The 16604-nt window shown below is 42.1% G+C and overlaps 3 protein-coding genes across 5 annotated transcripts; 2 read left to right on the top strand and 1 right to left on the bottom strand.

Moving 5' to 3' along the window:
- Positions 1-182: 182 nt before the first annotated feature.
- srrd (SRR1 domain containing) lies at positions 183-2209 on the bottom strand. 2 transcript variants are annotated; one of them, XM_063897221.1, is made up of 7 exons: positions 2187-2209; positions 1568-1730; positions 1438-1478; positions 1139-1332; positions 946-1044; positions 600-751; positions 183-513 (listed from the first exon to the last, which is right to left on the bottom strand). In XM_063897221.1, exons 2-7 carry the CDS (start codon positions 1714-1716, stop codon positions 249-251), a joined length of 900 nt encoding a protein of 299 aa, XP_063753291.1. In that variant the 5' UTR covers positions 1717-1730; positions 2187-2209; the 3' UTR covers positions 183-248. The 2 variants fall into 2 exon arrangements, with proteins under 2 accessions (XP_063753291.1, XP_063753289.1); XM_063897219.1 differs by lacking the exon at positions 2187-2209 and adding an exon at positions 1912-2049.
- Positions 2040-7363, top strand: tfip11 (tuftelin interacting protein 11). The gene is made up of 15 exons (XM_063897218.1): positions 2040-2193; positions 2940-3147; positions 3298-3463; positions 3556-3712; positions 3822-3949; positions 4105-4266; positions 4490-4681; positions 4783-4962; positions 5187-5321; positions 5427-5530; positions 5645-5813; positions 5923-6166; positions 6294-6436; positions 6565-6730; positions 6860-7363. Exons 2-15 carry the CDS (start codon positions 2942-2944, stop codon positions 7204-7206), a joined length of 2499 nt encoding a protein of 832 aa, XP_063753288.1. The 5' UTR covers positions 2040-2193; positions 2940-2941; the 3' UTR covers positions 7207-7363.
- A 381-nt stretch (positions 7364-7744) lies between these two features.
- On the top strand, positions 7745-16019 carry thoc5 (THO complex 5). 2 transcript variants are annotated; one of them, XM_063896360.1, is made up of 20 exons: positions 7745-7897; positions 8151-8255; positions 8876-9019; positions 9324-9437; positions 9808-9905; positions 10834-10980; positions 11090-11204; positions 12047-12179; positions 12271-12348; positions 12503-12546; positions 13025-13124; positions 13869-13977; positions 14359-14460; positions 14564-14660; positions 14745-14856; positions 14942-15045; positions 15137-15224; positions 15317-15432; positions 15534-15724; positions 15812-16019. In XM_063896360.1, the coding sequence occupies exons 2-20, from the start codon at positions 8157-8159 to the stop codon at positions 15873-15875; spliced, it is 2055 nt and encodes a 684-aa protein (XP_063752430.1). In that variant the 5' UTR covers positions 7745-7897; positions 8151-8156; the 3' UTR covers positions 15876-16019. The 2 variants fall into 2 exon arrangements, with proteins under 2 accessions (XP_063752430.1, XP_063752431.1); XM_063896361.1 differs by having other exon boundaries at positions 7756-7897; positions 8155-8255.
- The last annotated feature ends 585 nt before the right edge of the window (positions 16020-16604 follow it).

The raw sequence follows: 16604 nt of genomic DNA, 5'->3' as shown, positions 1-16604 counted from the left end.
ACACAGTGTTGGATATCCAGTTATGTCCCAGCTGCTGAACCAGTGGGAGCCACACCCAGCTTCACCCTGAGCAGGTGTGGCTGGGTGTGGGGATAGCATTTTATCAAATAGTCGGGTTTTTTTAAGAGGCTGCTTTTTCCAATTTCTTTTAAAACAAAACAAAATAACACGTTGAGACAAACTACTTTATATCAATATCCTTTTGAGGTAGTACTTTTATTTAAAAAAATCAACAATATAAAACAAAGTCAGTTTATTGTTCCTCCCCTGTCTCTCTCCTGTGTTTCCCTCTGAATTATCTCTAAATCAGGGCAGTGTTGGTACTGTGGCTCAGGCGGCTCTACCCAGGTGGATTGTGGGAGTCTGTTAAGGCTGCTGGTTGGAAAGGTGATGACTGCAGTGTCACTGAAGACGTCAATCAGACGGGATGGACAAGGCAACAGTCTGTCCTCACAAACAGACACAGCCTGAGTAATGTAGATGTAGTCCCGCTTGAACTCTCTCTCAATTGTTCTGTTGGGATGAAAGACAGGAAATGTAACCTCAACTCAGCTACCATTTCTTTAACATCATATCCCTCATTTATGTCTTGTACTAACCTTTCCAAAATGCCATTGAAGCTGTTTCCAATAATTATCATCAGAGGTAGACTTTGAGTACTCCAATTCTTCCACAGAAGGTTGTTGTACAGGGCCTTACCACAATGCATTAGGTAAAAGAGTGTGGGCTTAGTCGCCAGACGCTTCCCTTCCTGGGGAGACAGGTTTTGATATTTTAAATTAAAAAATGGTTGTATGTCAACAGCTTGTCAGTATTGTTAGAGGTTCGACATCTTCAATCACACTGGCAGATACGTTATAATTGTATTTGATTGATTGTATGTGCATGCAACCTGCAGTTTTTCACATGTATGACAGGTGAAGAACAAAGTGGCAAGCAACTGACCTCATTATCTGTGAGTACCGTCAAACCCAGTTGCATTAAAACCTCCCTCTCACCAGATGAGAAGGCGGGGTCATAAATAAAGCAGTCCTTCAGAGGAATCTAAAACAAGAGGTGAAGTCAGAGACAGAACTAACAATGCACAGGGCCTCATGTAGACTGTTTGTTATCCCATTAGATAAACACATCCTCTAACCTGTCCTGCGTCCAGTAGCAGCAGCAACATGGCAAGCTGGAAGCGAGCTGAGACACACGAGGAAAAGGAGCCAAGGCCATAACACACACAGTCCAGATTTTGAAACAGCTGGCCATCTTCTGTGGGGGCTTCAGGGTCCCTGTCCACTGGAGATTTTGAGAGCTCTACTGATCCTAGTGCCACCAGAAGCTGCTCTGAAGACAATAGTCCCGAAAAAGAATCACTGAGCTGCATTATAAATGACTCCATAGTCAAACAAAAAATATTTGGTGATACTTAATCCACTACAAAGTACTTACTTTTCCACTGAGGCCAAAACTCCTCGCATCTGAGGTCAGACCTGCAGAAGGGGAGGATTAGCAGTGTTACTGTATACACCATGAACAATTAAAGATATCACTAGAGTTTCTGAATAACTTGACTTCTTACACTGTCTCTCTGATTCGTTTTACAGTTTTCGCTATGTCCAGCTGATCCTCGCAGCATGTTGAGTTTGAGGACACCTGAAGTGGTTTTGATTTCCGCGCTGCGCCTTTTCGTCTGCGGGCAACCTGCCACTCCTCCCCGGTGTCCGACATCAATCTCGATTCACCTGTGACCCATGTACAAACGTATAAACATGTGTTCAAAATATATGATTAATAAACAAAGGTCTCATGTGAGGGCTGCCATGGGTTGGCGAGTCTAAGGCAATTCGGATTATTTTGAGTGTAACACATGCATTTTTCTCTTCCGATGTCATGCAAAATTGTAAATCGTCTTGGTCAAATTACCGGTCATTATTGGTCAATAAATGGACTACAAACGTGTAGGTTAAATATATCAACAAAAATGGTGATATGTTTTATATTGTAATAATATGCAAGCCAGTGAGAGACTTTTTCGGAGTACAACGTTCCGTGTAACACCGACTCTTACGGTGAAAACCGGAAGTACTTCTGTTTTCGTTTGTTAAACGAATTGCTGCCTGATTTGGGCTGACTTATCTTTTATAACTGCCTCGGATTTATTAATGTGTACTTAGTTTCAAGAAAGAAAGACAACTTACGATTCTGGTGAGTTCTAAAAATCTGCAGTTTGTTTTATATTGATATTTGCCATTACGCAAGTTGTTGGGTAAAGTGAGCAGTTACCATAAGCTAACGCTAGCTGTTGCTAGTAAATATGAGCTTTTCTTCACGTTGTGTTATTTTCCATCAGGGGCAGATCTTTGCAGATCATATCACACCTAGTTGTATAAATATGTTTACAGTAGTTGGGTTGCATAACTAGCTACTTATTAAAGTGAAAATACAGCTACATTGTTATTAACCTCACTTCATAACCACCTGATCACATCTATAAAGTATTCAGAATAGTCAAAGCCGTCAGGACGAAATCTTGTTTTATTAAAAAGGAGTTGCCTTGACATTTTAGTAGATTTAGACTTTAAATGGACTTGCTTTTTACAACTTAGGAAATATTGCCAAAGTCTTATCGTGTATAGATGCTAAAACACATATTTTCTTTTCAGTGATCTTCAAATACAGAAATTGGAACTTTTCAAAACTCTGATAGCCTTACTTGGCCTTACTTACCTTTATTGGTATTTTTGTTAAGGTTGTGGAGCTGCTTCTCTTGTAATAAAAACTGCTATATGAAATGTGTTCATTACATTTTCAGATTGATTGTTTCTACAATACTTTGCAAGCTTTAAGCCACCTCTTGTAGCTTTCTTCAGCAGATAAAGATTGTTTGCCTAATCTCTACAAGTTTTTAAGTAATTTGACTGTCTTGGTCGTTTATTTTTTGTGACATGCAGAGATGTCCATGTCCCATCTATATGGGAGGAGGGAGGAGGAGGAGGATGGTGTGGAGGTGGAGAGCTTTGAGGTGACAGATTGGGACCTTGCCAACGAGTTCAACCCAGAGCGTCGCAGACACAGACAGACGAAGGATCAGGCCACCTACGGGATCTGGGCTGACAGAGACTCAGACGAGGATGAGAGGCCTAGCTTTGGAGGAAAGAAGTAAGGCATTGCTTTCTCTATTTTCTTCTACACCAAACAATTTCAAAACTAGACCCATTGTAGTCATCCAAACAGAAACACTCCACATAAACACCAACTATTGCTTATTGACTTCTCAACAAATGTTAAACTGTTTGTGTTTTTTTCCAGCTCTAAAGACTACACTGCTCCAGTGAACTTTGTGAGTGCTGGACTGCGTAAGTCTGCAGCAGAGGAGAAACAGCAAAAAGCAGAAGGAGGCTCTGATGACTCAGAAGATGAAGGTCCTTCAGCACCGCCACCTCCACGCAGCACTGCACCCAAAAAACTCCAAATGGTAGAATTTTTTGCATGTTTGTTCTTGACCAATTGCAATGTATTCTGCTAGTGTTTTGTGAGGCACGATTTTTTTTCTTCTTTTTTTGGTAGGGTAATTTCCGAGGGAACCAGCCCCAGAGGTTTGCAGGTGGCATACAGTCTGGGAAAGGCATTGGTACCTGGGAAAAGCATACGAAGGGAATTGGACAGAAACTTCTGCAGAAAATGGGATACCAACCTGGCAAAGGACTGGGCAAGAACGCTCAAGGTGGGTAGACAAGAGTAGGCTATGTTATTAAGATATTTGGTAATACTTTGTGCTTTGTAGGAGCACCAGATTAGAGGTGATATAACCTTACACCCTGTTATTTCTGCAGGTATCATAAACCCAATTGAGGCAAAACTTCGTAAAGGCAAGGGAGCAGTGGGTGCTTATGGCAATGAACGAACCAAGCAGAGTCTGACTGATTTTCCTGTTGTTGACTCCGAGGAAGAGGAGGATAAGGTACACATCCAATTCTCTGAACTATGTTCAGCTAACTGTTATGCATGTTTTGATTTCTTATCAAAACATGCATAAGAAAAACCCAATAACTATTAGATTATATAGGAGAATAATTCAATTTGATTTTTTAAACTATATTTTATATATCTGTGTAGGAGTTTCAGAAGGAGCTTGGCCAGTGGCGTAAGGATCCAGCAGGTTCTGTAGGAAAAAAGAAACCAAAGTACTCCTACAGGACTGTGGACGAGCTGAAAGCTAAAGGCAAGCTGGCAGGACGCAGTACAGCCACATCTGCTGGAGAGCTGGCACAGGTCAAGGTAAGTTTGAAAAGACGAGCATTTACACTTCTTTGAATCTGTCTTGCAGGAAATATATTAAATAATTATTGTATTAGGCTGTGATAGCAATCAGAAACTTAAGTCAATTCTATTTTTATGCATGTACAAGCCTATTTGGATGACATTACATTATGGATATAGGATGTAGGCTGCCATTTTTATCTCTGAATCTCCTTTACCCCATATCTGTTCCCATTTCTAGGTCATAGATATGACTGGAAGAGAACAAAAGGTATATTACAGTTACAGTCAGATGTCCAACAAGCACAGTGTTCCAGATGAAGGTCCACCAAGCCTCTCCACTCAGGATCAGAAGGGATCTGGCTTTGCTCTCCCTGAACTCGAACATAACCTGCAGCTTCTGATAGACCTCACAGAACAAGACATATTACAGGTAAGAGGGAACCAAAAGTGTCAGTATTTACTATGTACCACTCTGCTACTTCTTATAGCACATGCTGGCATATTTCCCATCTTATTTCACCCCTCCTGTAGTCTGCCAGACGTCTGCAGCATGAAAAAGATGTAGTTGTGTCTCTGAGCCACGAGTCACGGGCACTGCAGAGCAGACTGGAGGCAGAGCAAGATGCCATCCAGAGAATAGAGGCCGTTCTGGAATTGGTTGGGCGTTTTCCTTCTGGAGAGATGGCACCTGGGGAGGGACCCAGCCTGCAGGTGCATAGCTTTTTTTCTCCATTTGTTCTGCAGTATACAGCGAACACAGAAAGACTACAACTTCTGTAATCAGACGGTTTCCATGTGGCATACCATTTATGAAAATAAAAAAAAGATTAGGGAGATTTAAGCATCACATTTCTAGGGTATTCAAATTTGAATTGATTTTATCAGCTGCAGTTTATATATGTAACTGTTTTGCTCCCTTCCTTCTCTTTCTTCAGGAGTGTGCCCGGATCTTTGAGACTTTACAAACAGACTATTATGAAGAATACAAGACAATGGGATTGGCAGACCTGGCTGTAGCTGTTGTACAGCCATTACTCAAGGAGAAACTTCGGTCCTGGGACCCTTTGAAGGTAAGTTCCTGCAACCATCTTTTCTGATGTGCTTACAACATTAATCATACATCATTAATTAATAATGCTGCTACCACTTCTCAAACTGTGTTCTTCAAATTTCAGGACAGCTCCTACTGTCTGGAAGACATTGGTCAGTGGAGAGCCATCCTTGAATCTAGAGACCTCCATAGCAGTGCCCCAGATTCAAACATGGACCCTTACCACAGGTCACTTTAAACACAAAATCATATAATAAGCTTTGCTCTCGTGTTAGTGAAGTATACTGGCTAGGTGTTAGAGCCTGTTTTAAACAACTTGTGTGTCTGTGTTTGTTGGTCCAGACTGTTGTGGGAAGTGTGGATCTCAGTGATGCGGCCCTGTGTGACGGCATGGCAGCCTCGTAATGTAGGGCCAATGGTGGATTGCGTGGAGGTGTGGGCTCCTATACTCCCTCTGTGGATCCTGGATCACCTGATGGAGCAGCTGATCTTACCCCGGCTACAGCGAGAGGCAAGATACACCTCTTTAAGAAAAACTTACTTTGATGTAGAGAAACATAATTAACTTGTGGATAATTGCGAGGAACTTTTTAAATGAATGTCTGTGTCTTGTTTGTTAGGTGGATAGCTGGAACCCTTTAACTGACACAGTGCCAATCCACTCCTGGATCCATCCTTGGCTGCCTCTTCTACAAGCACGTCTAGAGCCTCTTTACCCTCCAATCAGGAGCAAACTGTCCAATGCATTGCAGCGATGGCACCCAAGCGACACGTCAGCCCGCCTCATCCTGCAGCCTTGGAAAGATGTTTTTACTCCAGGTGCATGGGAGGCCTTCATGGTGAAAAATATCATCCCTAAACTAGGTATGTCTTTATGAGTGACAGCTTTAACTATGCCATAGCAAGGGGGAGAATATCCTTAGATTATTATCCTTCCTCGCCTCATCCTGGTTTCTTTCTTTCATTTGATGGCTCCTGTTTTCTTCCTTAGCTCTGTGCCTTGAGGAGCTAGTTATCAACCCTCACCAGCAGCAGATGGAGCCATTTCACTGGGTGATGGACTGGGAGGGCATGTTGTCCCCCTCCAGCCTTGTGTCACTGCTGGACAAAAACTTTTTCACAAAGTGGTTGCAGGTTAGTAAAGATACTTGCAAATATCAAAAACCAATTAGGATGCAATTAACTGCAATGGGTTATAGTATATATTTTAATGTATTGATGTTTTTTTAACTTTATGTCTTTGTGTGTTTTGCTGTTTTTAGGTCTTGTGCTCATGGTTGAGCAACAGTCCTAACTATGAGGAAATCACTAAATGGTACCTGGGTTGGAAAACCATGTTTAGTGACGCTTTGTTGTCACAGCCCCTCATTAAAGAAAAATTCAACGAAGCTTTGGACATCATGAACCGCGCAGTGTCTTCAGGCATGGGTCCGTATTGCAGGGTCTCGGAAATTAAACATGGAAATTATAGAACACATATAAGATGTATGAAAGTTCATCCCTTTTTTTTCTGTTTCATAAAAACATAACCAAATATTGTTCTTTTCTTATCTGTAGGTGGATACATGCAACCTGGTGCAAGAGAGAACATTGCATATCTCACACAGACAGAGAGGCGAAAAGACTTCCAGTATGAAGCGATGCAGGAGCGCAGAGATGCAGAGAGTGTGGCTCACAGAGGCATCAGCTCTGGTGTGCCGACTAACTTCAAAGATCTTATCCAGACAAAAGCAGAAGAGAACAACATTGTCTTTATGCCCATAGTGGCTAAACGGCACGAGGGCAAACAGCTGTACACCTTTGGGCGTATTGTCATCTACATCGACAGAGGGGTTGTGTTTGTGCAAGGAGAGAAGACTTGGGTCCCCACGTCTTTGCAGAGTCTGATAGATATGGCCAAGTGAGGGTGGACTGACTGATACCTTGCTCTGCCTATTGTGAAAGAGAATAAATAATACACTTTTGCTTTATAGGTAACTTCAGTATGCTGATCCTTGTCAAATGTGTTTTGTACATTTTTAAAGTGTCACTAGTACTGTGAATAAATATCTTTTCAATATATTTGGTGTATAATGTTGCTTTTTTAAATACATGTTTAATGTAAATAAGTGACTATCTTGAAGCAATGTATGAATCATAATACTGTAGGTCTGTCAGGAAATAAGTTTCCTTTCAGAAGGGTTTGCATTAAAAGCTCAGGTAAAACTTTATTCTTTATATTTCTAACTAATGTGAACTTGGTAAGTGAGAAAATATGGCTCATGTACAATGATTTGTAAATGATTAAGGTGTATTGCTACCTTTACTGTAGCTTATTATTGTTTTCAGCACTGTCCTTTCCTAACTGCTTGAGATCAAACAATAGAGATATGAATGAGAGGACTAGTGCAGTCTTTACGGATAAGTCACAATACCGGTGGTTTTTCTAGGGGGCAGTGTGGCTGTTCCTATGGATATCCCGCTTCGGTTTTTGGCACGTCAGGTCTTCCGTCCATCATCAGCTCCCTGCTTAACGGCTAAACAAAGTATCCTGTAACATTACATGCACATTTTCGCACGATTAAAGGATAGCACTCGTGTTTTTGCATCTCTGAGGTATGTTTCTATTGATATTTATCACACTAAGGAAATAGGGTATTAACCTGTGTTAATCCACTACTGGCAACGTGCCTTTATGAGCCAACAAGCTAGCGGTTGTTAGCAAATAAGCTAGTAAGCACCACTAAGCTAACATGCTAACTTGCTAATAGATAAGTATATTTGGCGCATATTATAACTATCTAACCGTATTTTGGTGTATCTCTATTATATAATTTTTTTGTATATATGTTCCCCTTTCTTTGACCAGGCAGTCATGTCGTCGGACGCCCTGAAGAAGCGGAAGTCAAAGGTAGTCCGCAGTGAAGGAGGAACCCCAGAGATGAAGCGAGGTCGTGGTGAAGCGGAGCAGCAGGTAGGTCTCCACCGGGAGGAAGGGACCTGTTGACGGGGACGAAGGGGGCCACAGTGTGTGACCACAAGCAGGAAGACTGGACTTAAAATGTCAGAATAGATACACCTCCTGCCTGGCAGAGAACTCACTGCTCCAAAGTTATAGTTTCTCCCTCTCCATACCGATGATCAATTTGCACAACAGCTACCTTGCATATCTGTGGTAAAAAAAAAAAAACTTCTCAATTTGGGCTCTTTAAAGTATCTATCTATTTATGTATTTATCATGATTAGATCTGCTTTTATGATTGATAAAAAGGAATTTATATTATTTAAATTCAAAGCCCTTGATTGATGGATGAAATATGGGAGCAAATACTACATTGGGTTTACATCAACCATTTTTTTTTGCCTCAGCACTATGTTATAACCAACCAGAAAGCCAAGTCATAATTTAGGATGGTGACATTTAAGTGCTCAATATTTGAGTCAAGTTCAGAGACCTAAGAATCTTAGCTGTTGTAAATGTACCCTGTACTCTGACTTCTTACAGCACCAAAACAAAGGCAGGCTCAGGTTAAAGCATACTGATAGTGGTTTGATATCCTGTAAATATTGATGTATATTTGTGTTTTTCCCCAGGATGTGCGTGTGTATAATGAGGAGGTGGAGCTGGACAGCAGGGACCCTGAGCAGGACTTCCAGCAGTACAAAGAGTCATGTGAGAGTTTGGCCACAATCATGAGTGAGATCCAGGAGCTCAAAGCTAATGGAGCCAAGGAAGGGGTAAGAATCATACATTTAAGATACACACATACAAACTCCTCTGTCATTATTATGTACAAGTCAGTAATAATGCAGAGATGTCAGATTACACAGGTGTTTCTTTAATATTCAACTTAAATACTGTCAGTGATACTTATGTTTTAAAATATTTTATGGGATATTGGCCAAGAGTTGGATGAAGTTAAAGAAAAGGAATATCAAGATGATTTTCATAGCATGGTATTGTTTTAAATATGATCCAAGCCGATGTTGATTTAGTTTCTTCACTTAATAATGAATTCTAACTATTCGTGTCTGTCCTTAGAGTGCTGAGGTCGAGCAGAGACGTATGCAGGGATGCATCCACTTCATGAATCTGAAAAAACTCAATCGTCTGGCTCATATGCGACTGAAGAGAGGCAGAGACCAAACACATGATGTAAATATACACAGTTCTGAAATCCTTTCCAACAATGAGATATTAAAAGATATACCAGTGTAGGTTAGGTGTACTGGATTCCTTTTATTTGCTGGAAAAGTGCTGACACCAGTCTCAACTTTTTGTGCTGATCAGGAAGTTGTACACCAAGCACTTTGTTTTTACTTTTAATACCTAACTGCAGTAGCTGCCTCTGTAAGCAGAGAAAGCTTAATCACCTTGGGGTTGTTTAGAATATTTTGATCCAGTTTAGATTCTGTATATTGGTCCTGGTTTTTATTAAATCCTGCTTCTGATTCTTGGCATATTGTTTGACCTGGCACCTGGGCTGTGTTTACAAACCAACAATAACCATCTCTTTTTCCCTCAGGCAAAGCAAAAAGTGGATGTGCTGCACCTTCAGTTACAGAACCTGCTCTATGAAGTCATGCATCTTCAGAAGGAGATCAGCAAGTGTCTGGAGTTCAAGTAAGTACAAACTAAATAATTCAATAAGAACAGCTTTAACACTGAAAATATCTGAAATCAAGTACAATGAAAACTCTACTGAGTTATCAATCATTATGTAAAAGAAGCACAGAAAAAAGCAGTCAAGATTATTACAAAAATGTTTTCTTATTAAAGATCAACCCATACAAATAAAGTCACCCCCTTACTGTCAAGTGTTCATTTATGAGAATGAATTACTCACCTGTAGAGTAAAATCTGACTTTTACTTGACATACTTGACGTTGCATAGTCATTTAAAAAAGTTACAGATGCTTCTAAAGTGGAAATAATGATACACCTTTTTTATATTGGACGTACCTTTCCCTAACGTACCTTCCCCTGTAGTGTTGTAGTACTCGAGACTGGTCTCGAGACCACATTTACGTGGTCTTGGTCTCGGCCTCGACACTCTGTGGTCTCGGCCTCGGACTCGGACATAACGGTCTCGGTCTCAGACATAATGGTCTCGAAGGGATTTTTACGTCCTGTCCGGAGCGTCCGTGGGTTTATAAATTCATGAAAATGTCCGGTTTTCACTGTTTTTCATGGGACCATTAAGCGTGTAATTAAATTGACTGGGGCTTTGCACAGAATTCTACGGTACTTTGTTGCGTGAAGTAATTCCCGAGAGGCTACCTTGTGGGCGGCTCTGCGACGCACACACACACAGGGAGCAGAGCAGACAGCGGAGCAGCATTGCACACAAAATGCCGAAGCGAAAATGCAGCTTCACAGATGAATTGCAAAAAAACGGAATCACACTAGCCCCCCCCACCCCGCCTGTCTTGGCCTGGTCCTGGTCTCGGTCTCGGTCTGTCTTGGTCTTGGTCTCGATACTCCCCGGTCTTGGTAGTGTCTTGGTCTCGGTTAAGGCGGTCTCAACTACATCACTATTTCCCTGATCCAGGTCTAAGCATGAAGAGATCGACTTGGTGTCTGAGTCAGAGTTTTACCAGGAGGCCCCACAGGAGATTTCCAGGCCTCACCTCACTAAAAATGATCCCCATCAACTCACACTGGCCCGACTGGACTGGGAGCTTGAACAGAGGAAGAGGTATGCAAACATAAACAATACATAGTGCATGTGCAGCATGCTGTGGTGAAAATAAAACCTGATGCAGGAGAGTGCAGAGCAGCTATTGAAGGATTGTACTTTAACACAGGTTGGCAGAAAAATACAAAGAGTCGCAGTCCATGAAGGAGAAGATCCAGAATAGCATCGAGGTGAAGAAGGAACATCTGACAAGCTTGCAGCCTGGACTCAATGCCATCATGCAGGTATAACAACTGTTTAGTAATATAATATAAAGGTTTCGAGCCTTGATAGGACCACACTACTTCTATGTTTACACTACAAGCATTACTGCTCAATTCAGCTTCATTGCTCAGACCTGCCTTTTTTTGCTGGCTGTTCATATTACTTTGAAATGTGGCCAATATTAGTTTCCAGAGTCAGGTGGCTGATTTGACCCACATGTACACAAAACAAAGAAGCCATGCTGCACAAAGTTGTAGAAAAGAAACATAAATGCCACCAAGGTCAGTGTTTACGGTTTCATTTAGAAGTCTGTGTGCATTAGAAGCCAGCAAATCTATGAGCAGATGATAACAAAGACGAGGAAAAAAATAAAATATGACTTTAATATCTTCCCTGAAACATCATTATTTCAAATGTTAGGATGTCATGGTTTTTATTCACAGAGTAACTGCAGCATTAGCAGAATTGTGAAAAATTACGATCTAGACTGACCTAAGGCACATGAATACCCATTTATTGCTCATTCTTTGGTTGCATTGTACAAACTCTGAGCTTTATCTGACCACATATAGTTGTTTGTAGCCGAAGAAAATTTGAAAAGATCTGATTTCATTTCTGCTGTTAACATCGATTTGTAAACAGAAATAGATCTGATGTCACTTTTTCCCTGCGGTCTGGAAGTGACTGGTTTTATTTCAGTTAGAGTGGCTTGGAGCATTATTTTTTGAAAGTATTTTGAACATGTTTTTGTTCTTATAGTTATGATATTGACTGCCCTCTCTGTTGTGGTGTCGATCCTATCTGCTGTACAATGCATGGCTCCTCTGAATGATAACACAATATATACTCTCTCCTTGCCCAGGCCTCTGTCCCCGTGCAGGAGTACCTGTCCATGCCGTTTGAACAGGCTCAGATACAGACAGAGGTCGCCCGCCACCTGCCTCCAGCCCTGTATGTCCTGTTTGTTCAAGCCAATGCCTATGGCCAGGCCTGTGGTAAGTAGTCAGGAGAAAATGATTGTAATGTAACATTTTCTATATAAATATAAGCCCTCGTGGTCAATGATTTGTTTTGTTTCCATGACAGACAAGAACCTGAGTGTCTCGATCAGCGGTGATGTGGATGAAGCCAAGGCCCTCTCCAAACCTCCAGAAGATTCCCAGGGTACAAACACGGCTTTACCACAATTACACATGACGCACATATCAAACCAACACTTATGTTATACTCTATATTGCTTAATAATTCGGAGTATCATATTTTTGGGAAACAACAAAAAATGAATCCCCGTTTAATGATGTGTTCTGGTTCCTTACAGATGACGAGAGTGACTCAGATGCAGAGGAGGAGCAAGAGAAGACGGTGAGTTTTAGCAGCGGCTTTACTCCCAAAACACACACACAAACAAACACACACAGAGAGACCCTCAGGTCAGAGGATTAAACAATTAGTTAAACTGTCGAAGCCGAAGCTGCTACGCATTGTGTTCAGGGGAGTCCGGTAGCGGCAGCTATCGATTGCTTCCTGCATCCCTACAAGTGCCAGCTAGGGGATTCTGGGTAATATTTACCAAAAATGGCTAGATGACTGTAACCTGAGCCGACCCTGCACAAACACTCGATGAAATGTTGATTTTGTTGCCTTTTGGGATGTAAAGTAAATACATATTTTCTTAAGGACCTATTTAGAAATACAAGTTTGTATTTTATTGAAAGTCTGTGTAAAATAAGTAGAACAACACGTCTGCAACGCCTGCTTCTTTTTTCAGTCTTTTCGAACATGCCATTTTTCCTTTATTTATTTATTTTCTTCTCTTGTTTCCATTGCTTTTTATTGACAGAAGAGAAGAAGGCCAACTACAGGGGGCCAGCTGGATGACAAAAGAAAAGAGATGCTGAAAAGACACCCTCTGTCGCTCTGCTTAGACCTCAAGTGTAAAGGTAATTATTGATGACTTGCATTATTAAAGTCTGCACCAACTCGGTCTGTGGATTCCCTGTCAGCACATTAAAGCCAGAGTATTAACAGGTCATCTGTAATGTATCCATAGCTATAATGTATTTGTGGTAACTCTACAAGATAGTAAGTGAAAGAAAGTAAGCTGACCCAGTCTGCTATGAAGTCTGCTCATGACACCACTTGACCCTTGTGTTCCCTCTGCTGGCAATAAGAGGAATAGTGACAGATTATAGGGAGATCTGCATTGCAGGCGTAACTCTACCTAAAGGAGGGAGAGAGAGGGGAGAGGGATGCTTGCAGCATTTTGGGTCTGCAGCACCAACAACATGCTGTAAGCATATTTTCTCATCACCGGTCGTTCTCTAGCCTCTGCTTGTGTTTCTAGCATCTTCCCCCTTACCGTTTGTCTTCATTGGTGCTAGCTGCAGCCGTCGATTCACTGCAGTAAAGGTGAAAGAGAGCAGCGTAGATTTCAGTGAATGACAGTTCAGTGCCTGCAGGGAGGAGCGTGAAGGACGACCGTCAGCATTGTGTATTTATCCCCTGAGTGCTGCTAGCTGCCCTCGCGACCACACCCTGTTATTGCTCCGATGCTCTGCAGTGTGAAGTAAACCCTGGGGGACGTTCACTGGGAGGATTAATGGAAAGAAGAAGGGGGGGGGGGGCAGCATCAAGCTAGTAATGGATTAGTTCCTCAGCATGTGTTATCTATTATGTCTCCACAGATGGCAGCATCCTCCATCTCCACTTCTACTACCTGATGAATCTGAACATTATGACTGTCAAGGCCAAGGTCTCCACTTCCACAGACCTCACCTCAGCCATCAGTGCAGGGTTTGTGTGTGTGTGTGTGTGTGTGTGTGTGTGTGTGTCTGTCTGTCTGTCTGTCTGTCTGTCTGTCTGTCTGTCTGTCTGTCTGTCTGTCTGTCTGTCTGTCTGTCTGTCTGTCTGTCTGTCTGTCTGTCTGTCTGTCTGTCTGTCTGTCTGTCTGTCTTTAGGTCTTCTTAGAGTGAGGTTATATGAGGTACTTAGCCATAGTCTATTACCTACAGTAGATGGCGATCAGCACACACTGGGGGGCGTGCCAACCAACTTCTTCTGTAGGTTAGACCCTGAATATACTTGTATCTAATAAAACCCCACTTTGAAACACCTGAAATATTGCTTCAAGCACTCTGCCTACGTATCTGTGTCTAATGATGTCTTCTTCTGCAGGGACCTGCTGAAATCAGACACTCTACTCAGCTGTCTCTACAGCAGTGACCAGGGCCGAGAAACACCCAATCCAGCTAATCGCTACCAGTTTGATAAAGTGGGGTGAGGATGTGGAGTTATTAAAGCAAATGAGAAGATGTATGGAGAATCCTACCTTTTTAATTTCAGTTGATTCCAGTAGACCTAACTCTACTTTGCCTTTTAGGATTGTGACCTTCGCTGATTATGTGGAGGAGCTGGGCCATCCCTACATGTGGGTTCAGAGTCTGGGAGGACTGCACTTCCCTAAAGATTCCTCAGAGGTGTGTGTTGAAATGATCCCAGTTGTGCAACAGTTTCTGTGTGTTACAGCCTTGTCATGTTGGTGTGTTCTCATGTCTTTCCAGGGTGTGAGTGTGGGCAGTTCTCTGAGTGCCAGCCACATGGAGAACACCATGAAGCTGCTGAGGGGACGGCTGCAGGCTCGCTTGGCTTTGCACAAACAGTTTGCCTCTTTAGGTACGATTTAATGTTCACCATAAAAGATGGTCCTTAAACAGAGATGAGACCTTTTGACTGAGATTGTTTGTGCTTCTGTCCTCAGAGCACAGCATCATCCCGGTCTCCAGTGAGTGTCAGCACCTCTTTCCTGCCAAGATCATCTCCCGTTTAGCCCGCTGGACCACCATCACTCAGGAGGAGTACATGGTATACACACAACACCACATATACATTGATATTTTAAATCACCTGTCAAAAAACCCTCTTGTCTCACTGTGATATTTCTCTGTTTCGGTAGGAGCTGCCATATACTCGTCATGTGGCTGATGCTGGGCTGGCAAAGGAATCAGACCTGTACTTTATGTCTGTGGTGGAAAGGGGCACAGGTAACAAACTAACACTGATGATTGGCCATTATGAATGACTCGATTTTTATTTGGTTCTTATAACAATCCTGCCCTCCTCTTTATCCTCGCAGCTCGACTCCAGGCTGCCTTGGTGATGAGTCCCCGTTACCCAGAGATCTCTCCCCTGTTCTCCCTCTCCCTCAGCTGGAAGGGAGAGCGCACTGGGCGCACAGATGACAACCTTCGAGTATGAGCATTTGTCAATATTGATCACTAATGTTGTTCTCTGTTGTTGTGCCATCTCATTTTACGTTCAGATATTTCAGTCTCGTCTTTTTCTTTTTTTAGGCCATGGAGAGCGAGATCAATGTGTTCAAAAATGAACTCCAGGGGCCCCGTCCAGGACACCAGCTCCTGACCAATCAGATTTCACGCCTCTGTGTCTGCCTGGATGTTTATTTGGAGACTGAAGGTCAAGATGACAGTGTGGAGGGACCGCGAGAGTTTCCCAGGGAAAAGATGTGCCTGCGCACCGTCAGGTACACACTCACATGAAGATACCAGTTCACAAAAACTACTTTGTATGTGAATAAACTGTATCTCTGACATGTCCCTCTCTTTCTCAGGGGTCCAAATCGTCTGAAGCCATTCAAGTACAACCACCCTCAGGGCTTCTTCAGTCACCGCTAGATTGGCCCATATGATTCTCAGTGCTGTACTTTACAACTGTAACTCCATTATGCTACTTTTCTGTGGCTCCTAGATCCACAATGTTTCCATTTAAAAAAGTCTTTTTACATGTTTGGAAATAAAACACCAGGTTATTTTCTTGAATGAGTGTGTATCTGGTCTATTTAAAGCAGTGCTTTGCTGTGTACTCCAAATTCTCTTTTTATCCCTCTTCCTTCCTCTCCTACTCACCTCTCTGCTGCTCTATTTATAGGCGACGTCTGCACCCTCTGATTATTATGCCGCTGTGGTTCCTTGCAACAGCAAGCTGCGTCATTTCCCCAGCGATTTATGTCCAAGGAATATGATATTTTATATATTTTACAGTCAGCAAAGTATAAATGAAAGGTCATAAATAAGCTTTTGACCTTTCATTAATAATCCTGCATTATTAGGGGTATTCTGGATAGCCATTTCACTCAAGTATTACTCATGTTATTATTAGCTAGAAGCAGCCGAGAGAAGCAAAGATATCCATCCAATTCCAGTAGGATTAATCCTAATCCAGACAGTCGTCCCTCAGATTTATGGGTGTATGTAGAAGAAGACAAGGCCTCTTTTTTCATAATTGAGCATTTCCAATGGTGGTGCAATCTGGTAAATCTACTCTTTCACATAGAAGAAAACAAGCCATTTAAAAAGAAATAAACTGTTGGCTCTCATGTACTTCTATTTCGGGACGCATTGTTG

Source organism: Eleginops maclovinus, chromosome 12 (assembly GCF_036324505.1).
Source record: "Eleginops maclovinus isolate JMC-PN-2008 ecotype Puerto Natales chromosome 12, JC_Emac_rtc_rv5, whole genome shotgun sequence".
NCBI lineage: Eukaryota > Metazoa > Chordata > Actinopteri > Perciformes > Eleginopidae > Eleginops > Eleginops maclovinus.
The sequence above is the reverse complement of the archived record's forward strand: the minus strand, read 5'-3'. Positions and strand labels throughout refer to the sequence as shown.